General features: G+C 43.2%; 1 protein-coding gene and 1 long non-coding RNA gene across 4 annotated transcripts in view; one reads left to right on the forward strand and one right to left on the reverse strand.

Moving 5' to 3' along the window:
• SYN2 (synapsin II) overlaps positions 1–25661 on the reverse strand; it is a 440231-nt gene extending 414570 nt beyond the window's left edge. Inside the window, exon 1 of one of the 2 annotated variants that reach the window (XM_045023283.1) lies at positions 25031–25661. In XM_045023283.1, the coding sequence (XP_044879218.1) occupies positions 25031–25389 (359 nt within the window). In that variant the 5' untranslated portion in view covers positions 25390–25661. Of the gene's footprint in view, positions 1–24380; positions 24449–25030 lie in introns of those variants that run through there. The other variant, XM_045023284.1, reaches the window with a different exon arrangement.
• Positions 20312–23330, forward strand: LOC123373959. 2 transcript variants are annotated; one of them, XR_006580954.1, is made up of 5 exons: positions 20312–20444; positions 21347–21449; positions 21973–22074; positions 22772–22826; positions 23001–23330. It is a non-coding gene; the product is annotated as an uncharacterized LOC123373959 (long non-coding RNA). The 2 variants fall into 2 exon arrangements; XR_006580953.1 differs by having other exon boundaries at positions 21973–22070.
• Positions 25662–26258: the final 597 nt, after the last annotated feature.

The raw sequence follows: 26258 nt of genomic DNA on the forward strand, positions 1-26258 counted from the left end.
TTTAGAACATTTCCATTTACTTTTTATTCCCAATATATATATACACACATATAAATTGCTGCACTGCAAGACAACAGGTCTCCAGTTTCACACATTTTACTCACCAAACTTGGACCTTTGTTCCACAGTTCTCAGCCAGGAATGCCAGAAGACAACCTTAATTTAGACTGATTGTTCGCACGATGATGTCATACCAATACAGTCATAGCCAATCAATCCCTCAAGCTTGCAACGTCACTTTATAATTCACAGTGAGCAAACTTTAATATAATTGTTTTTAGAAGACTGAGCAACACCAAGGTTTCTGACCATAAGTTTCCATGATCTGCTGCTATTGTTTCTACATGGAACCAAAAAGAATTTCACATTTGGTAGTTCTACTAAATTGTTGTTGCATTGTCCAATGTCACCAACTTATGACACTTACCATTTCATGCCAATATTTATGCTGAAGAATTATGGTATCACTGTAGTGAAAGTATAGTAAATAAGAGCCAGTGTCAATCATGAACAAAGCTGCACATAAATGAGGCAACAACAAGTACAGGTCTGTTGCATTTTACGCGCATGTTAAATGCGCATAAGATGCGACAGACCTGTACACAGTTGAACATTAAAAAAACAAAAACACAGCAATACCATAAAAATAGGATGCATGAAAGTGAAAGTCCTATGTGCTGAATTATTCTACCACCTCACCCACGTAGAGCTATGCAGAATTTTTTGGATGAAACTTTCACTTAAAAATTCAGATGTGAATTGAAAAAAGTGTTGTGAATTCATGTTTAATTTCTGGACTGCTGTGGTGAAACAAATTTTGTTTTAAAATCAATGTTTCATTTTGACATTTTTAAAACAAATTATTTTGATTCAAAATGACTTCTCATTTTTAAAATTTATTTAATAAAAATGTAAAAGTCAAAAATGAAATGAAGCATTTTATTTCAGGTTAAACAAAAACATTGTTTGACCCAATGACTTTTGTACTTTTTCAGTTTTCCAAAAAATAATTTAAAAAATAAATAGATAAATGTGGTTCAGCCAGCAAACCAAAAAAAATCAGTTATTCGCATAACTCCTCCCGCATACTGCATATCTGCAACGTTCATGCTTTGGTTTGTGTGACCAGGCAGAGAGACAGTGTTTATCCACCATGACCTACAGGTTGAGGTAATTAAATCTGCATATGCAGAAACATTAAAACTGATGAGTTTTGTGAGTATAAATTGCCACACCTATATTATAATCTTTCAACTGTGCATGCAGCTCCTAGTCATACCATAGGATACCATAAAAAAAAAATTAGGTCATTTGGCTCATTTCCCTACCAGTGCAGTGTTGTCAATACTCTCAAGCACTTAATTTACAGTTCCAAAATATTCTGCCAAGAACACAACGGAAAGCTTTTCCTCACGAAAAACATCTTTCCATCATTTGACTGTTATACTGCAAAAGACAATGCATTTGAGACTGTGGAGTTTGCAGAGGTAGCAAGGGAGCTTTTGTCTAAACTATTGGGGGCGGGGGAGGAAGTAGTGGCTCAGGCTCCTTTTTGGGAGGGGGTGTTTGGGAAGGGAAGAAGGCATCATCTGAGCTGCTGGGCAGGCTGGTGGTGCTCAGATAAGTCTCTGGTCCGGCGCACCTTAGGAAGGGCTAATAAACACAGTCCTTCCACCCTGAGCCCCTTCTCATGCCTTGTTTACCAGCTCCCACACCAGGGGATTAGTATAAGACTGGTTTTCTGGGTCTCCTGTGGGCACTGCACTAGTTGCCTTTTTTAGGCGTAGGAAGACATTTTCCCTTCCTCACCAGATTGGCCTGTTTGGGGTGGGTTTTTTCACCTTTCCCACAGCAGCTCAGGGATCTGGTTGGCTTAGTCAGGAGGTAGGGTTCAAGTTGTTGCAATTTAGCAGATGACAACTGTCCAGCACAGGTATTCATTCCACAGGGGTCCTGGTTCCCTGATAAAGTGGACTTAGGGAAAAGCTTGGGAATTGGGCTGGCGCTCCTAATGTCTGGTAAAGCAAGGAGACAACCCCCTTTCCCCAGCCTCTTAACCAGGGCCGGCTCCAGAGCCCAGCGGGGCAAGCACCCGCCTGGGGCGGCCCTTTCCCGGGGGGGGGGGGGGGGCGGCAGGCTGGGCCGGCGGACCTGCCGCAGTCATGCCTGTGGGAGGTCCACCAGAGCCCCGGGAGCAGCGGACCTGCCGCAGGCATGACTGCGGAGGGGACGCTCGGCCGGCGGCTCCAGTGGACCTCCCGCAGGCATGACTGCGGACAGTTCGCTGGTCCCGCGGCTCGGCTGGACCTCCCGCAGGCATGCCTGCGGCAGCTCAACTGGAGCCGCCAGACCTGCAAACCGCCCGCAGCTGCGGGAGGTCCAGCCGAGCCGCGTGACCAGCGGACCCTCCGCAGTCATGCCCGCGGGAGGTCCGCTGCTCCCGCGGCTCGGGGGCGCCTCCCGGGCATGACTGCTTGGGGCGGCCAAATTTGTAGAGCCGCCCCTGCTCTTAACCCTCATATGAGCAGGTGGCGAGGTCCAAGCAACAGGCTAGGAACACCCAGTGTAGTGATAGTGGGCTGATAGCAGCCCTCCACAAGGTGGATATGACTAAGGAAGGAATCATGATCTGCATTGTACAAATTATGGCTGGAGAGCTCTTAGATGAGTTAAGTTAATAAAGTTGTGGCCCAATTAAACCACATCCCTTGTGTCTGGTCTTTCTTCCCATGTGTCTGGGGCCATGAGGATCATGTTCTTAAGACATGTATGATAAACATATCAGGTTTATGTTACAGTGACATATGTAACTTAAGATAAAGTGTAAAAAATGAATGGCTCCTGGCAGCAAAAGGACTAAATACAATTAGGGTTTAATTTACTTATTTTAAAACACACCTAGCTCATTCCTTAATTACAAGAGACACTAGGAAAGACCCATTAAGAAAAGGTCAACGTTTCTACTGTAAAATCCTTACAATAAGCATTATGGTTCTAAAGTATTGCTTTGGGCTGAAACTTGAATGAAAAATTATATTTCAAGGAAGTATAGATGAAATTTACATAAGTGCAAAAAGGGATTAGAAACCAAATCAGAACACTTTGGGTGTTCCTACATATCTAAAGCACCTTCAGATATTTTTGAGGAAAAATGTTTATATAACTTGACTTATAGCTATTTATAGAAAGCTAGAATTTATGGAGATAATTGCATCATTTAATATTTATTCCATGATTTAGTAATTATCACTAATGACTTATTACATATGATTCAATTAGTTTCTGGTTTTCATCATTTAAGCTTAAAAACTGAAAAATGCCTGCTTGTTATCCCTCTGAAGACTCTGTACAGAATGTGATACCTATGAATAAAGCACTAAAAAAAGTACTGTCAGTTTTGCCAACTCCTGACATTTTATCCCCACTTGAGATATTTAGTATTTTTCATTGTCTCAGCTGCTCAATCAGCTTAATACCTGAAATACCAGCATTGATTAAAAAAATTCTAGTCCTCATGCTTGCGAAGAACAACTTGAAATTCACCCTAGCTGACCCAGCACCAGATGGGAAATAAAAAGAACCCAAAACGTACTCATTATTCCTAATACATTTCTAGAGTTGGCATTCCTGAAATACTGCATGATCAAGTGGATGAAGCTTGTGGTTCAAGAGGTACTGTCTGCTCTTTTATTTCTCTTACTCTTAAGTAAATCAAAAATTTAAAACTGACATTTTATGGCACTTCTTACGTATGTTAACTAGTCAAGACAAACAGGTACCTTTTGCCAAAATGTGTTTTGGGGATGTTTCTGATTCCGAGACATGAATAGTTCTCAGAGTGGAGGATTTTATTTCCAGTAACAGTAACAACTTGTTCTGAAGGAAATAATAAAACAAGCTAGTGTCATTGTCACTCTCCTTGGGCATAATAGAGTCTACACTCATTTGACTTCTCGCTTCACTGCAAACACTGTTCTTTCCATTGACCATTCATTCCACTGGACTGTTTGCTTCTGGTAAGCACAAAGTAAATTCTACTTGATATAAAATGAAGATGAAGATGAATATCTTGAACAAATATTTTGTACTTAATTTAAAACTCAGTTTTGACTGATGGAATGAAATGAAAAGGTTGGACATTTCACATGTCCTGGAAGAAATTCCTGGGACACCAAGATGTTACATGAAAACCTGGGACATATGAGTATGTCAGTTATTCTATTTATACAAGCATCACCACTCTTGATAAATGCACATCTGAGCCATAAAATAAAATGTTAACCCACTTAAGTTTTAGTACTGTGTTATTGCACCATGAAAACTGCTTCACGTGTTCATTATAGCCTGGTAATTCACTGTTTATCAATTTTTCTTCTAATCTGCCCACATTATGCATAAAGTTTGCAAAGGAATCTCTAAACAAAAAGTAATATTAAGTATGTTTCGTTAATGCACTTGTTTTTATTTGCATTGTCCATAGAAGTGTGCAACATTGATATCAAACTGTTCCTACCATATCTGAACAGGATTTAAGAAACAGAAAAAAATCACAAATGTATTCAAGTGAAGGCAGCAAACCATGCATTTCAGTGAAATATGTGACACAAGGTGAATTGATGCAAACAAAGTAACTATGACAAAATGAAAATTAGAGCTATCAATTAATCGCAGTTAACTCACGCAATTTACTCAATAAAATAATCGCAATTTAAAAAATTGAGATTAATGGCAGTTTTAATTGCACTGTTCAACAATAGGATACCAATTGAAATGTATTAAATATTTTGCATGTTTTTGTACATTTTCAAATATATTGATTCTTATTACAACACGGAATACAAAGTGTACAGTGCTCACTTTATATTATTTTTATTACAAATATTTGCACTGTAAAAATGATAAAAGTAGTAGTATTTTTCAATCCTCCTCATACAACTACTGTAGTGCAACCTCTATCATGAAAGTGCAACTTACAAAATGTAGATTTTTGTTACATAACTCAAAACAAAACAATGTATAGGCTCTAAACTTTTAGAAGTCCACTCAGTCCTACATCTCATTCAGCCAATCACTAAGACAAACAAGGAGATAATTCTGCCCTCTTCCTATTTACGGCACCAGAAAGTGAAAGCCGGCATTCACATGGCACTTTTGTAGCCAGCATTGAAAGGTATTTACCTGCCAGATACGCTAAACATTTGTATGCCCCTTCATGCTTCAGACACCATTCCAGAGGACATGCTTCCATGCTGATAATGCTCGTTAAAAAAATAATGTGATAATTAAATTTGTGACTGAACTCCTTGGGGAGAACTGTAGGTCTCCTGCTCTGTTTTACCCACATTCTTCCATATATTTCATGTTATAGCAGTCTTGGATGATGACCCAGCACATGTTGTTCATTTTAAGAACACTAAGTGCAGATCTGATAAAACTCAAAGAAGGTACCAATGTGAGATTTCTAAAGATAGCTACAGCACTTGACCCAAGGTTTAAGAATCTGAAGTGCCTTCCAAAATCTGAGGGGGACAAGGTGTGGAGCATTCTTTCAGAAAACTTAAAAGAACAACACTCTGATGCGGAAACTACAGAACCCGAACCATCAAAAAAGAAAATCAACCTTCTGTTGGCAGCATCTGACTCAGATGATGAAAATGAACATGCATCAGTCCGCACTGCTTTGGATTGTTATTGAGTAGAACCCATCATCAGCATGGACACATGTCCTCTGGAATGGCAGCTGAAGCATGAAGGGACATATGAATCTTTAGTGCAGGGGTTGACAAGTGGTGTGCCGAGTCTTCATTTATTCACTCTCATTTAAGGTTTTGCGTGCCAGTAATATATTTTAACGTTTTTAGAAGTCTCTTTCTATAAATCTATAATATATAACTAAATTATTGTTGTATGTAAAGTAAATAAGGTTTTTAAAATGTTTAAGAAGCTGCACTTAAAATTAAATTAAAATGCAGAGCCCCCCGGACCAGTTGCCTACCCCTGCTTTAGTGCATCTGACATGTAAATATCTTGTAGCTGGTGCCACAACAGTGCCCTGCAAATGCCTGTTCTCACTTTCAGGTGACATTGTAAACAAGAAGCGGGCAGCATTATCTCCTACAAATATAAACAAAATTGTTTGTCTGAGCAATTGGCTGACCAAGAAGTAGGACTGAGTGGACTTGTAGGCTCTGAAGTTTTACATTTTGTTTTTGAATGCAGTTTTTGTACATAATTCTACATTTGTAAGTTCATCATGATAAAGAGATTGCACTACAGTACTTGTATTAGGTGAATTGAAAAATACAATTTATTTTGTTTTTTACAGTGCAAATACTTGTAATAAAAAATAAAGTGAGCACTGTGTACTTTGTATTGTGTTGTAATTGAAATCAATATATTTGAAAATGTAGAAAACATCCAAAAATATTTAAATAAATGGTATTCTATTATTGTTTAATCACACAATTAATTTTTTAATTGCTTGACAGTCCTAATGAAAATTGAACGAGTTTGCTGGCATTTTAAATATCACCTTCAAAGAAATTACAGCTTCACTGAAACAAAGTTTTCTGCACCAGGGCACTCACTTGAGGAAAGATGTGTTAAACATTGTTTCCTCTGTCATGTTATAGCAATAGGACAATGTGGTTCTTTATGAGGTACGGTAAGCAAGAAAAAGACAAATTAGAGCTTCTTCATCAGGCCACCAGCTGTGGCAAGTCATCAGTCAATTTAATATATACCTACTGGCATTCCTAATAATCAGCTGTTGAGAAATCCAGAATAGAATGTAATTAATAGGGATGTTAAAGGTCATTTAAACGAAACATTACCCTTAAAACAACAACAAAAAAACAGAAAAATCTTGCTTGTAGCTAAGTTTGAAAGTAATTAGATTATAAATAAATTGGTTTGGTTATAAATGCTAGGAAGCTCTAGGATTAGTGAATATTGAATACATTGCAGTTGTTGAACTGAAACAGCTATGTCACGTCAAAAAATGGCAATGAACATAAATTTACGAAATCAGGGCCGGCTCTGGCTTTTTTGCCACCGCAAGCAAAAAAACCCAAAAACAAACAATCAAACAAACAAAAACCAAACATCTGCAGGGCGGCCGGAGCCAAGGTGCAAACTTTCAGCTAGCGGGACTCCCTGCACTGCAGACGTGCCCTGGGCAGTAGAGTGTGCGCCCCGGCTAGCGGGGGGAGGGGAGGGAGAGAGAGAAGGGGGATGGCCAGGGCTTCCTTCAGCCAGGGCGCTCACCACTCGGCCCCTCCCACCGCGCCGCCTGCCGGGAGGGCTCCGCGCTGCTCCGGTCAGCAGGGAGGGAAGAACGCGGGCTGCCAGGCTTGCTGCTGGCCTGGCACTGGCTGGGGCAGACAGAGTGCGCAGCCAGCTCCCAGCAGGATGCTCCCCTCCTCCACGCCACCACCCCCTTCAGGGTGGCCAGAGCGGCAAACAAAAACAAAAGGGCGGCCGTGCCGCCCTAGGATTGGACGGAATACCGCCCCTTAGAATCTACTGCCCCAAGCACGAGCTTGCTTGGCTGGTGCCTGGAGCTGGCCCTGTACGAAATAGACAGGAAAAGATTTGAAAATACTTTTCTAATTAAAAATACTCCTGTGATTTTACTTGTCTGAAATCTCAGCTGGGTTAGTGAAGGAGTTTCAAAATAAAACAAGCTCTCAAACACTTGCAGTTTATACAAACACACTGCATCTTTGAGGAGTATGAGAGAAACATACACAGTATATAAGAACATAAGAATGGCCATACTGTGTCAGACCAGTGGTCCATCTCGCCCAATACCCTGTCTAACACTGGCCAGTGCTAGAGGGAATGGACACAACAAGGCAATTTCAAGTCATCGATCTCCTGTCATCCAATCCCAATTTCTGACAGAAATTTAGGGACACCTGGAGCATGGGGTTGCATCCCTGACCATACTGCCTAGTAGCCATTGATGGTCCTCTCCTCCATGAACTGATCTAATTCTTTTTTGAACTTTTATACTTTTGGCCTTCACAACATCCCCTGGCAATAAGTTCCACAGGTTGACTGCATGTTGTGCAAAGTAGCACTTCCTTATGTTTATTTTAAACCTGCTGTCTATTAATTTCATTCAGTGACTCCTTGTTCTTGTATTACGTAAAGGGGCAAATAGCATGTCCTTAATCTTTTTCTCTACACCATTCATAATTTTATAGACCTCTATCATATCCCCCCTCAGTCATCTCTTTTCTAAGTTAAGCAGTCCTAATCTTTTTTATTTCTCCTTATATGGAAGTTGTTCCATACTCCTAATCATTTTTGTTGCCCTTCTCTGTAACTTTCTCCAATTCTAATACACCTCTACCCCGTATTAATGCCACCTGATATAACACGAATTCAGATACAATGTGGTAAAGCAGCGCTCTGGGGGGGCGGCACTGTGCACTCCAGCGGATCAAATCAAGTTCGATATAACGCGGTTTCACCTATAACGCGGTAAGATTTTTTGGCTCCCGAGGACAGCGTTATATCGAGGTAGAGATGTTTATCTTTTTTGAGATGGGGCGACCAGGACTGCATGGAGTAATCATGGTACATCCATTCTTTTGTGTCCATTTCTTGTTCTATTACTGTTCAAACTGTGTCTAATTTACCTGCCACATCTTGACTACATTTCTTTAGTGCTGTCTGATTTTCCTTTCTTCACTTTGAGAAATGAAAACAAATGCCACTTTGAGATTTAAATATTCATGATTGTGTTGCATTGACACCTTTTTAAGGATTTTTTGCACTTCTTCATTCTGTTCACTTACAAGTTTGCACTGATGCCAACTCACTCTCAATGTATCCCTCTTGAGTTAATAACTGGAAAAACAGTTTCAAGATATTTGGCAATTTTCCATCTTATTTTTATGACTTTGTTAGATCTACCTTTTTCAGTGTCTGGTTTTTATATAAAGATGTCTGTACAGCATTCTAACAAAGCAATCTGTAAATGACACTGACGTTCTGATACAAGTTGCATTTTTTTAAATAGCTACCAAAATGCTAAATCAAAGAATTGTGTTGGCATCATAGAAGAGAACTGAGAGCCTTAAAAAATCCCAGTCAGAAGCATAGACATTGCTTTTTAAGAAATGTGTATTTTTCTAACATTATTTAATACAATTATTTAACACTTCAGTGTATGTTACGCAATGCAAACACTGAAAGAGACAATGCTACTGCCTAATGGAGCTTACATTCATATCCTACAAGCCCTGTATGCACAGAATTACATTGTGGTCAATGGGTGATCCATAGATGAAATGCTCACAGAATCAGGCCATAAATCAGGCATGGGTACACATGGAGAAAGTACAGGTGGAAGACTCAATCTTGAAGCAGTGCAGAAACATATTTTAAATGTGCAATGAAGGAGGCAGTTTCAGATATAAGCAGATAAAAAGAAGAAAGCACAAAGATCAACATTTGTCTTTTAGAGCGGACATAAGGGAGCAGTCAGAAGACACCAGCTGCAGCACACAACAATTTCTATTGGTTCTTCAAAACTCAAGAACTAACCTCACCATTCTTGAGCACCATCTACTGAAACCTTATCTATTAACTATTTGCATATATACAGACAGTGCACTCACGTAACAGTAGTCACCCTTATTCAGTATAGGGTGACAGATGGTCTTCAGAGTCCAAGACGTTAAATGCCAGATTTACGTGAAATATAGAAATAGCCTGTTTAGATCTGAGCTTTCATGTCTTTTGAATCAAGCATTCTAGTCCTTTTCTTCTGAAAACATAAACTGAATATCTGGGTTGGAAGTCACTCCATTCTGAAGGACTTCAAATCACTTTGCACCTTTTTGGAGGCAGCAATTCTCAGGCTGCCTCTTATACCGCTAGGGTTGCCTCAGACTCTCCTCCAGCTGGATGCCTGAAAATGAACTGCAGTAGAACCTCAGTTACGAACATCTCAGGAATGGAGGTTGCCTGTAACTCTGAACAAACTGTTATGGTTGTTCTTTCAAAAGTTTACAAGTGAACATGGATTTGAAACTTTACTATGCAGAAGAAAATGCTGCTTTTAACCCTCTTAATTTAAATGAAACAAGCACAGAAACAGTTTCCTTACCTTGTCGATTTAAAAAAAAACAAACCAAAACTTCCCTTTGTCTTTTTAGAAATTTACATATAACACAATGGTTTTGTTTTTGGTGTGTGTGACTGTGTGTGTGCGCGTCTGCTGCTGCCTGATTGCATACTTCTGGTTCCAAATGAGGTATGCAGTTGACTGGTCAGTTCGTAACTCTGAGGTTCTACTGTAGTTTGCTTCTGAGAAGCCATTTTGACTTTTGGCCACAGGGCTGGCAGTCTAACAGCGAAAGACACAATGCAGCCAAATCAATTAAATACGGGCCTGAAAGAAAAGGGTTCACACATTCTAGTACAGACTGTGATGCTGACTCCCTCTGTGCCCTTAGTGAAGTCTTATCACCTCATTATGCCTTTTTCTTCCTTCTACAAGATAAGAAGCCAACTTTGTGTGTAATACCATGGTTCCTGGTAACATCTACTTTTTAGGTCTTTAGAAAGCGTCTGCATCACAGAAAATGAAAATATTGGTTATTTACTGTTTCAGTATATTACAACATATTATTTCCATATAATTACAGCATTTGATCTTATACCCAGTTGTGGCTTTCCTACACTTTAGCCATTTTCCCTTTCATTTCACACCATTAATCAATCCCTTTTTTTTCCTCCATCACTTCAGTATGGTATCACAATCCACCCTCGGGGGTGGGGTGGGAGGGAAGAAATTACTTAAGCTTCTGATCTTGCATTTTGTACACACAACTAAAAAAAAATCCACTCAAAGGTCTGATATTCCAGTCTATATACACACAACTAACATTTATATTAACAGGCGAACTCCTGGCCTCATTGTAGTCAATAGGAGACCTGACAATGATTCCAATGGGGCCAGGTCTTCAGCCTTGTTCTTGGACAACAGACCAGGCATCATTTAGGACTTACATTTCATAAACTCAATCTGGCTACATTTGATGGCTATTTTTCAGGCCCCAAAAGCTGCACAGCTGCTCAAGGATCCATTTTAGGCTTAGTTTTATTTAATTTGACATTTATGTTTCATGATGAGAGTCTTCATCTTTTTATACAAACAGCAACATACAACTCGTTTGATACTGGTGATGCTGATTTTGACAAAGACAATGAAACAGAACTTTCCATAATTTCTTTCTCATGCTGACTTTTTAAATTGTGCTCTAATATTTTTTTCATTTTGAGGTCACTATGGATTCTAAACCTAGAGTGAATAATACTGTGTGCAATCAATTCCTAGTCATGAGAACTCAGAGCATCAGCTCATATTAACTATGATAAAAGCTCTTTTTGCAGTTTTGTAACATTTGGGTTGGGTGAATTGGCTGAACAGCTGTAGATGGTATGTTTTTACTACACATGTTTAATTATTTGGGTGGTGGGAGGTGCAGTAGAGTGAAGGCTATATGAAAATTGCAGGAAACAATGAAATCAGATGGTTTTTAAAATATGTTGTTGATATTGTAAGTGTGTCTATTTGAATTCAGCATAATGTTTTTCTTTTATAAGAATTAACAGACTAACAAAATAATGGGGGGAGGGATAGCTCCATGGAGCATTGGCCCGCTAAACCCAGGGTTGTGAGTTCAATCCTTGAGGGAGCCATTTAGGGATCTGGGGCAAAAATCTGTCTGAGGATTGGTCCTGCTTTGAGCAGGGGGTTGGACTAGATGATCTCCGGAGGTCCCTTCCAACCTTGGTATTCTATGATCTACAGAATTCTGAGACCATAATTAGAATTTGGAAAAAAAAATGTTAAGAGGAAAAAATCCACAAAGGTTTTAAACATCATAAATCTCACTTTACCTGAGGACTGAAAACCCCTTTTCTAAAGGTTCACTCTCTCTGTAGATGACACACAGCAAAGCACTTAACTCAGAATGAGACAATTCTTTTGAAAGACCGAGCTCTGAACTATACCTTAAGGACACATTAAATAGCTCACATCCTTTTTAAGGGACACTTTTCCTTCATTTCCCAGTAAATCTTTCAGTCCAGTTAAATCTCCTCCTATCCCTCCCCAAAAATACTTTCTCCAAACCAAGCAAATATAAATAACCCTTCCAAGATTTGACTGGGAAGAACTATGGGGAAACTGAAAGGTAAGGATGGAGACTTGATTGAGAATCTGTGAAGAGAAGAGAAAATAGCTAATTAAGGATCCTGGGCAGTGGCATTGGAACAATTTCGATAATGGGGGTGCCAAAAGCCATTGAACAAAACTGTAAACCCTGTATATGATGGAAACCACTTCAAGCCAAGGGGTGCTGCCACACCCCTAGCATCCCTAGTTCCAGCACCCCTGGGCCTACGGAGAGCAGAGAATATATCAAATTGAGGGTAAATGGATAAAACTAGAGGTCTAAAGATGTACTAGGAGTGTTGCTGGACAAAAAGATGGATGGAGGAAGGAGAAGCATAACGGTAAATTGTTGGGGGAAGAGGATGGGTTGATGGTATTGAGGACAGTTAGAGACTTGGTTGCGGAGAGAGATTTGACAGGGCTAGGATAGGAAGCACATGAAAAAGTTGAGAATTCAAGTGAGAAAAGACTATGGAGGACAACAGACAAAATATGAAGAAAAAGTAGGTCCAACAAAACGTGGGAGATAAACAGGGGGATAGAACAAGAAGAGTAGAACAGGGGACAATGAACAGAGAACAGAAGGCAAGCCAAGAGATAAGGTAATATGGAAGGGGTGAGGAAGGAGAGCTGAAGAGAGGCAAGGGTAGTAATGCAATGAGTGAAATGGAAGGAGGAAATGGCAGGGAAGGATTTAATGGGAAGCATGGGAAGTAGGGAAAATGGTGTGTGACTAAAACAGATTGGGGGGGAGAGATGAGAAGCAGAGTAAAGATGGAGGAAGAACAGAAATCAAAAGGGATACAATGAGTTCTAACATTTTGTTTCTATTCTTTGTCAACGTTTGCTGGAAAAGTATATAATAAAAATTAAATGTGCCTAGAGAAAGGGATTTTTTGGACATCTGATTTCAGTAGGGAGGTGTCGAAGAAAACTCAGTTCTCGCAGAAGTCTAGTGTAGCTGCAGTATGTATAGAAAGGAAGCATGCATTAAACAACTAAAAACCCAAACTCAGAATACAGCAGAACCTCAGAGGTATGAATTGACCAGTCAAACACAAACACCTCATTTGGAACTCTTAAGTACACAATCAGGCAGCAGCAGAGGGAAAAAAAAAAACCTAAAAAGCAAATACAGTACAGCACTGTGCTAAACGTAAACTACTAAAAAAATAAAGGGAAAGCAGCATTTTTCTTCTGCATAGTAAAGTTTTAAAGCTGTATTAAGTCAATATTCAGCACACACTATTACTGAAAAATTGCTTATGTTCTTATTTTTACCATATAATTATGAAATAAATTGTAAAATAAATATTGTACCTACATTTTAGTGTATAGTACCGGTATATAGTACGATATAAACAAGTCATTGTATGAAATTTTAGTTTGTATTGACTTCACCAGGGCTTTTTCTGTACTGACTTCAACAGTGCTTTTTCTGTAGCCTGTTGTAAAACTAGGCAAATGCTTAGATGAGTTGATGTGCCCCCTGGAAGACCTCTGTGTACCCCCAGAGATACATGTAACCATGATTGAGAATCACTGTCCTAGGTCTTTCTGGAGACAAATACATTAATCAAGGAGGTTCATATCCTCACCAAGATGTATTCTAAGCATGACAAAATAGCTACAAAATTTCCAAGTTTCCAATTAGCATCATACACACTAGACTATCTGAAAAGAGCTACAACATTCTGTAGTGTTATTAATTCCACACATGGGCAGTACTTGGAGCATAGATGCCCCCTCCCCCATTAAAAACAGTGACTGCTTTTAGAAGTGTGTATCCAGTAGAAATGAAAAGCTGTGTAAAATATTCTATTTTGCAGTTTATTTTAATATCAAATAATTGTACCATGACAGAAGTTTGGACAAATATAAGATCCCTTGAAGGATTATATTTTGGTTATTTTTAATTGCCAGATAATTTGTCAGATTGGGCTCAATATCAGGTGGTCACCCCAGTGTTCAAAACTGAAACACTAACTAGGTAATGAGGGTAAAAGGCTTGCAGGCTTCTTCACACAGGCATCAACTATTATACAGTCAAAGAAACAGTGTGCTCTTGCACACAAGTAGTGACCAGTGTGGAGACAATTCAGAAAGCGAACACAAAACATTTAGTCCATAATCTAGGCCTTCCATCCCCCTCAGAATGGTCTCTCCCTCATGAGTGTACACATAATTTGGAATAGGCCCTTCCTTCTTCCAGTGATCCCACATTGCTATGTGTGGGTGTCTGGCTGTAGGTTATTTTCAGCCTGTGAAGAGATGTGTTCCCTCTCCATTTGTGGCAGCCTCTACTATGCGTGCCTCTTCCCTTTCCTTGTGTTTTGATTGCAGCTGGAGGGCCCCTGTGCAGGTTTGAGATCAAGTGCTGTGAGGCAGGGCTGATTAATTCTCTGAACCCCTGCCTAGCATCAGGTTTTATAAACCCCATTACTCCACCGCAGTATATTAGGAACATGGTTCCTGGGGACTTTCCTCAAACTAATGGAAGGCAGTTACACCAGCAATCAATGGTGACGGATAGTTGTGCCAAAGCATTTGAATTAGGACATCCCCCCCCCGGGATTGATCCTATAACCGATGTTGTTCAGTATACAAATGAAGCTTCTTATCAAGCTCATCTGCAGCAGGAGTAGACTATCATCTGTAATAAAACTTTAGAGTGAGAGGGTACATGCTATGATGTTTCTCTTAATCAGTTATCAGTGGGATGCAGGGAACATGTCCATCTACAGACTGGTTAGTTAAATCTAAGCCACCTCACTTGTGATCTTTGAGATGGGAGACTGTCACAAAGGGCACAGCAGCTTTAAATTAACAAACACCCTCCTGTTTGAAGATAGGGGAATATACAATTATTTCCTTCTGCTCTGGTCTCAAAAAATATACATTGATGGTTAGAAGGCTTCTTCTTATATTAATTTCCAAAATCAATACAGCTAGTTGTAGCTACACGCTGAACCTTAGAGCTACAGACCTTCCTACAAAATATCCTTGCAGTAAGTACCCTCCTTTCTCTCAGATTTACTTTCCAACAGGATACAGAGAACTCGACATCCCCTTCCCAACCTATGTATTGCTAAGGAAGTCCAAATAACACCTTCTGAAAGAGGGCTCAGATAACATGTAACTGAGAAGTTCACAGTGGGTGCAATAAATACTGCAGTTTTTTAAGTTACAAATGAGTGTCATATTCAATATTTTAAAATTCTAAATGTACTGCTGATTCCGAAAGTGTGCCAAGACTTACTCATGTAGGAGTGCAGTTGTAGCTATGTCTGTCCCAGGATATTAGAGAGACAAGGTGGGTGAGGTAATATCTTTTGCTGGGCCATCTTGTTTCCCTAAAACTTACTGTGACTGAATCAGCACTCTGGTCACAGCAGCTCCAATCATACAATGCAGAAGGGAGCTGGTTAAACAGAGCTGTGCCTAATTTGTGGGTGGAGGAGAGCTGAAAGGCTAATTAAGCCATTAGGCAGAGGCTACAAAGAGGCACAGGAAGGAAGTAGAAAGGGAGGGATGAGATGAGAGTGATTACCCTTCCCTGTTTGTTACAGGAGCTCAGGGCTCCCTAGGACTGTTGGAGCAGAGCTCTATATAGTCTGAAGGTGGTGGGAACCCACATTGTAAACAAACTGCACAAGGTGTTTGACCAGCACAAGGGTCTCTGAGAAGTTCATGAGCTGGAGCAGAGGCAGGAACCAAGAAGGCCCTGTCACATTTACTCATGTGAATAGTTCCACTGAAGCCAACGGTACCACTGACATTCTTCTTTCTAGCCAAATCTCAGAACCAGAACTTGATTCTCACCTTCAAAACAGTCAAAAATGCTCCTCTGCTTGAAATATTGTCATTCGTTGAGTAACACAGTGGCCACCACCCAAGTGCCCCCTTGTGACCAGAGGTCCCTCTGCCTTGGTTTTCCCCTTCTTCAGGGCTCCTTAAACTCTACACAATCACACTTTCAATGACTGCCCTTTTGGGAGGTCTCTGGGGGTTTTTTTGGGTCAAATTAACAAAAGTTCCCCCCCAAAAAATAAGAAATCTTGCACCCAGCCTGAAGCTGGGCACAGCCACTCCTCCCTGCCGTACTGTACCTTCCTCAGGGATCATTGCAGGAGGCGCTCTCTCCTTACAGCTTCATTTTGCAGTCTCCTGCTAGCTCTGCCCTCACTGAAACTCTGTGACACTTTATAGCCCATGTGCAGTCCCATCCCCTTAACTGGCTCAACTGGGAGCACCTGCTCTGGCTGGACCACAGCTTCCATTATTCTGTTCTCCCCTGGTTTTCCCCTTACCTGTGTAATCACTCCTTCAATGTGTCTTTTGGACGATCCTTCTCATCCTCCCACCAACTTTCTGTGGGAGTTTCACAGAGCTCCTTGGCCCTTTCCCTTCTCCCGCTCCACCTCATCTGAGTAATCTGATCCACAAACACAAATTCATTTGTCATCTCTACACGGATGACACACAGATCTAACTCTCTACTCCAGACCTGTCTCCTGTCCAAACTAAAGTCTTGGCCGGCTTCTCTGGCATCTACTCCTGGATATCTAGCCATCAGCTCAGGCTTAACATGGCTGAAGCAGATTTCTTAACCTTCCTCCACAAGCCCTTCAAATTATCTCCTTTCTTGGTCACTGGGGAGTATCACCACCCTGACTGACAATCAGGCCCATAACTTAGGAGTCTTTTTTGACTCCGGCCTCTCTCTAGGTCAGGCCTGTAAAACACGCGGCCCGCGGGCCGCATGCGGCCCGCAGAGCCTCACTGTGCGGCCCGCGAGGGGATTCTAAATCCCCCGCACACATCGCTCTGCGTGCAGCTCACAGCCCTTTGAATCCCGGCTGCGGCCAGGAAGCAGAGAGCTCTGGGCTGCCGGCAACCGCGGGGAGTCCAGAGCCCTTTGAATCTCAGCCGCGGCTGGGAATCAAAAGGCTCTGGGCTGCCTGCAGCGGCGGGAGCCCAGAGCCCTTTGAATCTCAGCCGCGGCCGGGAGTCAGAGGGCTCTGGGCGGTCCGCAGCGGCGGGGAGCCCAGAGCCCTCTGACTCCCGGCTGCTGCTGCTGAGATTCAAAGGGCTCTGGGCTCCCGCTGCTGCAGGCAGCCCAGAGCCTTTTGATTCGCAGCCGCGGCTGGGATTTAAAGGGCTCTGGGCTGTCCGCAGCGGCGGACAGCCCAGAGCCCTCTGACTCCCGGCGGCGGCTGGGATTTAAAGGGCTCTGGGCTATCCACAGCGGCGGACAGCCCAGAGCCCTCTGACTCCCGGCGGCAGCGGCTGGGATTTAAAGGGCTCTGGGCTCCCCGCCTCTGCGGACAGCCCGGAGCCCTCTGACTCCCAGCCGCAGCTGAGATTTAAAGGGCTCTGGGTTGCCCACAGCGGCGGGGAGCCCAGAGCCCTTTAAATCCCAGCCGCGGCTGGGAATCAAAAGGCTCTGGGTTGCCCGGAGCCCTTTAAATCCCAGCCGTGGCCGGGAGTCAGAGGGCTCTGGGCTGTCCGCAGCGGCGGGGAGCCCAGAGCCCTTTAAATCTCAGCCGCGGCTGGGAATCAAAAGGCTCTGGGTTGCCCGCAGCGGCGGGGAGCCCAGAGCCCTTTAAATCTCAGCCGCGGCTGGGAATCAAAAGGCTCTGGGCTGCCTGTAGCAGCGGGGAGCCCAGAGCCCTTTGAATCTCAGCCGTGGGCCGGGAGTCAGAGGGCTCTGGGCTGTCCGCAGAGGCGGGGAGCCCAGAGCCCTTTAAATCCCAGCTGCGGCTGGGAATCAAAGGGCTCTGGGCTGCCCGCAAAGATTCTCAGCCGCAGCTGGGATTTTAAGGGCTCAGGGCTCCCCGCTGCTGCGGGCAGCCCAGAGCCATTTGAATCCCGGCATGTGGCCGCTGTTTGCCCCCTCCCCAGACCTCTGCCCCAGCTGCCCTCCAGGACCCCCACCTCCCTATCTAACACCGCTGGTCCTTGTCCCCTGATACCGCTCTCCTGGGACTCTTGCCCCTAACTGCCACCCAGAACCTCACCCCCATCTAAATGCTGCTGCTCCTTGTCCCCTGATTGCTCCCTCCCAAGACCCCTGCTCCAACTACCCCTTGGGACCCCACCCCCTATCTAAGCCTCCCTTCTCCTTGTCCCCAACTGCCCCCTCCTGAGACCCCCCCAACTTTCCCCCAGGTCCCCACCCCCTACCTGTCCCCTGATAAACCCCTGGGACTCCCATGCCTATCCTTCTGCTGCCTGTCCCCTGACTGCCCCCCGGAACCCGCTACCCCTTCTCCAACCCCCAGCCCCCTTACCTTGCCACTCAGGCCAGCGTGTCTGGCTCCATGCAGCTCCAGATACATTGCTGCCATGCTCCCCCGTGGAGCCCACAGGGCCCCCCCCCAGCACCTGCCTTCCAGATTTGAACACCTCAAAATTCAGGAGTGCTCAAGCTCAGTTTGGGCAGCTGTTACTTCATTTCTCCCAAACCAAATATACTGATCAACTCTAACTTGCTTTAGAAAAAGCAGGATAAAATTGAGCAAGAAATGCTTATTAGCACTGGAATTGCTATTTTCAACAGCCATTGCCTTTTTGTTTGTTTCAGGAAGACAGTGATATTGCATTGGCAAATTCCCCATAGAAAGAAAGAGTGGAACAAAAGAATAATAAAGGCACCTCAACTTTTCCTCATTTATGGAGGACAGTCTTATAATATGCATCCAGATATCTTCCAATCACACAAGCTGAAAATTATTCCACTTTACTGCACCTCTGTAACCATATGGGAACCAATCCTGTCTGTGTTTTGTGCACATCCAAAATTCCTGCTGAATGACCCGCCCTGGGAGCGTTACCAGTGACCCAGGGCTGGGGAGGCAGGAGGTGTGTGGGGCGGGGGAGGCACTGGTGGAGGGGAGCCCAGGGCTGGGGCAGCAGCAGGGTGGGGGGAGGGCACTGGTGGGGAGGAAAGGGGGAAGCCCAGCGCTGGGGCGGCAGGGGGTGTGGGTCAGTGGGGGGAGAGCCCAGGACTGGGGCAGCAGGGGGGTACAGGGGGGAGCCCAGGGCTGGGACGGGGGGCAGACAAGTTTTTTTTTGCTTGGGGCAGCAAAACACCTAGAACCGGCCCTGTCGGGTTCCCCCAGCCGCCGGAGCCCTGAGCCCTTTAATTTGACCCTGAGGGCTCCCAGCCACCTCTTCAGCTGGGAGCCCCCGGTTGATTTAAAATAAAGTATCACCTCCCCACCCCCAACCTTCCTTTTTGGCCCACAGCTGTTTTGGTGGGGCGGCACTGGGGAAGGAGGGTTTATTTCTGCAGGGCTGGATGGCCCTGGGGCGGGGTGTTTCTGCGGGGCCGGGAGGTTTCGGCCCTCGGCTGTTTTCTTTGGAGGAATGTGGCCCTCGCCGCTTTACGAGTTGTGCGGGCCTGCTCTAGGTCTTCACATCCAAGCTATGTCTAAGTCTTGCAGATTCTTACTGCACGACATCTGAGATACAGCCTTTCCTACCCATCCACATAGCTACAACTCTCATCTCACATCGCTATTATTACTGCAACATCCTTTTCTCTAGCCTTGACATATGCAGTCTTGCCCCACTCATATCCATTAAGAACGTTGCTGCAAAGAAAAGGTTTCTAGCCTGTCATTTTCCAGCCTTCCACTGGGTCCCCATTCCCTATCACACCAAACATAAGCTGCTTGTCTTCACTTTCAAGGCCCTTCACAGCTTACCTCCCCACCACCTCAAATCTATCATTCATTACTGAAATGTCTACTCCCAACTCCCATCAGACCATGAGGCCAGCCTCCATTGCCCACTTAAATTTTCAAACAAGCACCTTTGTGCTTTCTCTCATGCTGACTCTCATGCTTGGGAGAAGCTTCCTGTAAACATTCACAAAGCCACATCATTGTTCTCCTTCAAATCCCTCCTTAGAACTCCCCTTTGCCATGATATCTAAAAAAAACTTGACAACTATTATGCTACTGATGTGCTGAGACCGCTGCCCACCTGCTGACCAATACTGTTTTCTTATACTCTATTGGTCTGTCTGAATCCATCTGTTGTCTTGTCTTATACTTAGACTGTATACTTTTTGGGGCAAGAGACATCTTTTTTGTTCTGTTTTTGTACAGTGCCTAGCACAATGGGATCCTGGTTCATGACTGGGACTTCTAGAGACTAGAACATATAAACCAGTCAGTCAGTCAATCAAAAACCCAACACGACCTAGAGTTGCAGAACCAGACCCTACACTGAACAGGTCAGTAGTACCTCTTAATAACAAGACAGTTAAAGCCAAAAGAAAGTTAAAAGTATTTTCTTCACCACTTCACCACATAGACAATGAAAATATACTGCTCAATTTAATTTCTTTTGTAGGGAGTGACATTCTGTTTCTTGTGCACTAACATATTACTGTTTGTGCTTACAACATGGTGAGGAATGGTTTGCTTTTAAATGACTTAATTAATCTTATAAAAAGAAAATATCCTGTTCATGCAGAAATCCTATCCATCCTAAAACCCTTTTAAAAATAAATGTATTTTGGGTCTAAAACAAGGTGAATGTACCACTAAAGCAGTTGGCAGTATTCTAAGCACCAAGTAGGAAGGATTCAGCTAGGGCATCAGATGGGTCACTTATAGCATGCACCTAGAGAGCATCAGAAGACAGCTGTAATGTAAGTGCCTTTCCTTTCTAGTTTTATTTTAAATTTAAAAGAGAAAAATATCTTCTGTTATACGTAAATAATCCATCCCATTCTTTTACTGTGTGTTTTGTGTTAAGCACTTTGGGGGAAAAATACTAGAGCTGCAATGATATTAAGCTATATTAAATCCTAAAAACATTGCTGTTTCATGGATGCAAAGTCTCAGTAATGAAGCGACTTTTAAGAGTAAAGGAAACTACAAAACAATGTGAACAGCATTTTAACCAATAAGACAGCGTATACAAATTAACTCAAGGTAACAAATTGAACTGCACAATCTCTTCAGCCAAAAATTAGCTGCTCATAACTGAACTGAAATAGTTATAAGTAGAACACGGCCTCCTATTTTCCTTTTGTGTTGCTCTAAGAAACTCTTTACATTTATACTTAATGTTGAAAGACAGATGAAGAAGATATAGATGACTATAATGGAAATATTTCTTTCACTCAAGGTCCTACAATATCCTTCAGTTGCAGAAAAGCCAGCAGACAAGCTATGATTATAGCTAGACATCTCAGGATACTGATGACACAAACCACTTGAGCTGTGCTCTTGTAAGTACCATGCACCTTTTCCTCCATGCTTGACTCATGCAAAATTATCACTGAATTCAATGGGAATTTGTCCAAGAAAGAACTACAGGATTAGATTATATAACACATTTTATGCACCCCCCTCCACCCAACACCTTTGATACACATGCAGTATATTCTACATAGAAAACTAAAAAAGTTATTTCCCCAAGTATCCCAAGTAATATACATATATAAGGAAATAGATACACGACAGATGATTGAGGATATGGTAGTCCAGTATTTAGGAAACTGGACTAGAAGTCAAGAGATCTAGATTTTATTCCAAGCTCTGCCACTAACCGTGTGACCTTGGGCAAGTCATTTCACCTCTCTGTCTCCTCCATCTCTAGAAAGGTGATATTGGTAGCTTCCGTTGTAAAACACCGGATTTAATACCATTAATTATTATAATAAGTTTTTATTTCCTCCACAGATCTCAAAGCATCTGTATGACTATAAATCAGAATCTTTTTACAACAAATTACTTATTACTGTGTTACAGCTAATTTAGAACCCTATAAGATGTATGAGTGTATGAACTCAGGAAAGGGACCTGGGCATCGTTGTAGACACCCCAATGAAGATCTCTCTCCTCAATGTGTAGGTATGGTCCAAAAAAGGCAAATAAAAGGAATGGGATGGAGAATAATACAGAGAATATTATAATACCTTTATATAAATCCATTGTGTTGTCTCATTTGGGTGCTTTGTACAGTACATGTCACCCCATCTCAGAGATATTGCAGAAAGAGAGACCAGGATAAGATCTATGTGGTAGGGAAGGGGAAAGAGGAATCCTATTTACCTTTTATGAGGTTCTTACACCTTCCTCTGCAGCATCTGGTTCTGGCCATTGTGCCAGATCTAATCCACACTGGCATTTCCTACATTTCTATAAAGGCTATAACTCAAATACAGTTATGCACGTTCAAGTTATAAAATAAGGACAATGTAACTCAACATGTTAAAAGCAGCTTTCTAAGCTGTTCTCTAAACCTGTATTTATATACCAGCCTAAAAATCAGGATAAACCCCAAACAACTCAACTTATTTCTCAAATAGCTACTTGACTGTCTCAGAACATGATCTTTTTCCTGTGTCATTTGACAGTAGTTTTATATACCTCATTTTGTCAAACTGCATGTCTTTGCATCATACAACACAGGGTCTAGCTAACAGATCATGATTATGGAACAGAATAGCATACAGTAATTCATCTATTACGAGAGCAAGTTGAAATATTTTTAAATATTTATTCAGGTTAGCCTTCATCATGTATATCCTGTTTTTCTTCCTGTTAGTCAAATTATATAGCAGTTCAACAAATATCTACATGGATTTCCATCATTTTAAAAGGTACAAAGCCACTAATACTTATTTACTTTTGAAATCTATTTGCATTTAGGCAGTTATTTAAAAGGTTGTAATTACAAAATGGCTATTTCTTGGGGTGGAGGGGCAGGAGGAGAAGCTAGGCCAAATAGAATTTAAAAAACCACCACCAAACTGACTCTAAACTGTTCTTTCCAGAAGTCCTATGTATTGTTTCCACAGAAAGGAAGAGTGAAATAAACAGAAATATATACCCTTGTGAACACATCTGCTCTCCTAACAGTGATGCACAAGCAGTCGTACCCAACATACATTTCAAAACAGTTTATCAGCACTAGCAAGTCTTGGTAAAGACAGATTCAGTTAACTGTTATTGCACTATAAACCTGCTGAAATTACAAATGCCTGTACATTAACCTGGACAACCTCATCATTACAAATACACAGGCTGATGCTGATAGGTATGGAAAGACCTCACCAGGGACTGACTTTACTGGACAAGCAATTTAGGGATATTTGATTTTTGAAATTGGGATTTGTACATTGTACAAAATACTTTTTTTTTGTATTAGGTTTCAAGAAAAATAAAGATTCCCTATTTATAACTTCAGACTACAAGACAATGAGTTGTGTCCATGGAAGGTTAAGTAACTGCTCTGATTGGGCATACTGGTTTTCTTCTACCCAACAGATAAAACCATTTTTTGCCTAACATTTAAAGCATATAATTCAATTTTCTGTCACAAATTTAGGATATTATTGTTCTTTCTCTAATCTTAATGCATTTATTTTTTAAATTTGATTTCAAATACTGTATCAAGATAGGATTTTTATTTACTTTTAACCATTAAGCTACTTGTGGTTTTTCCTCCATTTAAACATAAAACATCTTGTAAAATTGGTTTTGAAATATGATCCTGACTGTAAATAAAAATGTTGTTTGATTAAAAATAAACATAGACTCCATTAATAAAGCAACTTCTACACATTATAAAAAAACTTGCCTTACTGATTTTAGCCTGCATTAATAAGCAGTGTTCAGAAACTGTATATTGTCATTATGATGCTGACTGCGATACGACACATCATGTCTGTACACATTACATGAGGTAAGTTAATAAACAGAATGAATAAACACATGGCCTGTCTGCATGATACATCATGGCACGTATCATCCTCATGTATGGTGTTCTGACATGAATTAGTGATAAAGAGTTCTCATAGGTTTATAAACACCACTACTGGTCATAATTAGACACAAGAAGAAATAATAGGTCAACATATCAATTTCTCAATCTTACTTCTTTATTACGATTAAACTAGAAGCAAAATAGCCAGACACAACAACAAGAGCTAAAAAGTTAACTCTTAAAACCTAATTATGTAATTCTACAATGATGGGCAAAACGTTTAGGCTGGCTATCAGTATTCTTATTAATCAATATACAAGCCATGTGAATTTTAAACACTGCGACATAATTGTGAAGACCTGCATGAAAACAAGTCCACTCATACACATGAATGTGTGCACTTGCATATTCATACTACGGTCACATACAAATCAGACATATATCCTACCTGTCTAGAGTATTCCCATGTTTACACAAGACGAAAATAACTTTTGATCTCATTAGAGTATAAAGTGTATTCTTCCCTAGTAGAGTAAATGTATTCCATGGAGTACATTTCTAAAAAATTGCTTTAATTCCCTTTTATGTACCTTGGCATTTGATGGCTTTTGATTTATCTTCCAAAACTACAACTGATTTTTCTACAGACACCAACCAATTTGACTCTGCTTTAAAAAGGGGGGGAGGGGAGGGAAGGAGGGTTCAGAACAGAAATGAAATAGTTGTGTCCCTCACATGCTAGCTCCAAAGCTAACCATCGTCTCAAGCTCAATGTCCATGCAAACTGACCATCTGCAACTGCAAAAAACAACCGGTTCTGACACTATCTTCTCACCCCAAAGCGGGTGAGTTTCAGGCACTTCTGTAATCCCTGCATGAGCCAGCCCTGGAAAGCAGGGTGCTTCCCACCCCACCCAAAGGTGAGCCCTCGCCACTGAAGTAAACAGGCATTCCCAGGCACCAGAGCCACCCAACACCTGGCCATTAAAAGCGGGGGGGGGGGGGGAGAGAAGGGCTGTTTATAGACATTAACACCGCGAGAGAGGGGAGGCAGAATGGGGGGGGGGCGCGTGTGGAGGCTGACAGGGGGGCACCTACCAGTCCGTATGCGGCTCCTCAATGACCAGCAGCAGCTTGAACTTTTTGGCCGCAGCTGAGGAGGCGGCGGATGCCGCGTCCACCAAGCCGGCAGAGGCTGCCGTCTGCTTCACGGCGTTAGAGAGGGAGCTGAAGAAGCTGCTGCCCGCCGACTGCTGCGGCTGCTGCTGGGGTGGCGCCGACTGCGGCTGCTGCCTGCGCTCCGCGGCCGGGGAGGCGGCGGCAGGAGCCGCAGAGGAGGCAGAGGGAGGCGGCGGCGGCTGCTGGGGCTCCGGCCGCTGCAGGTCGGTCATGTAGCCATTGGGCAGGTTGGCGATGAAGCTGCTGTCCGAGAGCCTGCGCCGCAGAAAGTTCATCATCTGGCCGGGATCCGGGGAGCTGCTGGCGAGAGTGCGGCGAGGAGGAGAGAGAGGGGCGGCGCGCTCGGCTCCGCTCCTGCCCGGGCGCTGCGCTCTGCAGGCGGGCTCGCTCGCTCGCAGGCTGCAGCCCCAATGAGGGGAGGCTCTGCCTTCGCTAGAGCAGCGGGGCCGGCGGCTGCTTCCCTCCCCCTGCTCCCTCCAGTCTCTAGGTGGCAGCCGCCCAAGGCTGGTCTGCGGTGAGCGCGCAGCGGGCCCGAGGCAGGGCTGGGCTGGGCTAACGCCTTGCAGAGCCCCCGCCTCACAGCGCCGGAAGGGCCCCAGGAGCGCTCGGCTCAGGGCGGGCTCTGCCCCGCATCCCGCACAGCCCCCTGCGCTGCTTCAGGGGGCTCCACAGCCGCAATGCACAGCCCCAGCCCCCGGCGAGCCCACCGCTCCTGCGGGGCAGAGAGAGAGACCCGCCCCCGGCACCGACCCGTTCCTCGGGGCCCTTCCCAGGCCACACACACTGCCAGGGGGAGGAGAGATACCCCCTCTCTCCCGCCCCAGGAGGAAACACAGCGCTGCACGGGGGGCACTCCTCTGCCAGGAGGGCTCAGCTGCACAGAGCCGACACCTCCCCCGTGGGCCCAGGGCTGCACAGGGGGCTTGGGGGGCCAGAGCAGATCTGAAACTGAGGCCTCTCTACTCTTGCAGAAAGATTACCAGGAGGGGGACAAGATTGGAGAGAGCCATACACAGCACCACACCTCAAACTCCCTTCTCCCAGCCATGGCTTCTCTTGTATAGGGCTGGGCCTGGCTCCCCACTCACGACCTTGTGTGCAGGGTCAGGTTTAGGCCTATTCCACCAATTCCCCCGAATCAGGCCCC

This window comes from Mauremys mutica, chromosome 7 (assembly GCF_020497125.1).
Source record: "Mauremys mutica isolate MM-2020 ecotype Southern chromosome 7, ASM2049712v1, whole genome shotgun sequence".
Classification (NCBI taxonomy): Eukaryota; Metazoa; Chordata; order Testudines; family Geoemydidae; genus Mauremys; species Mauremys mutica.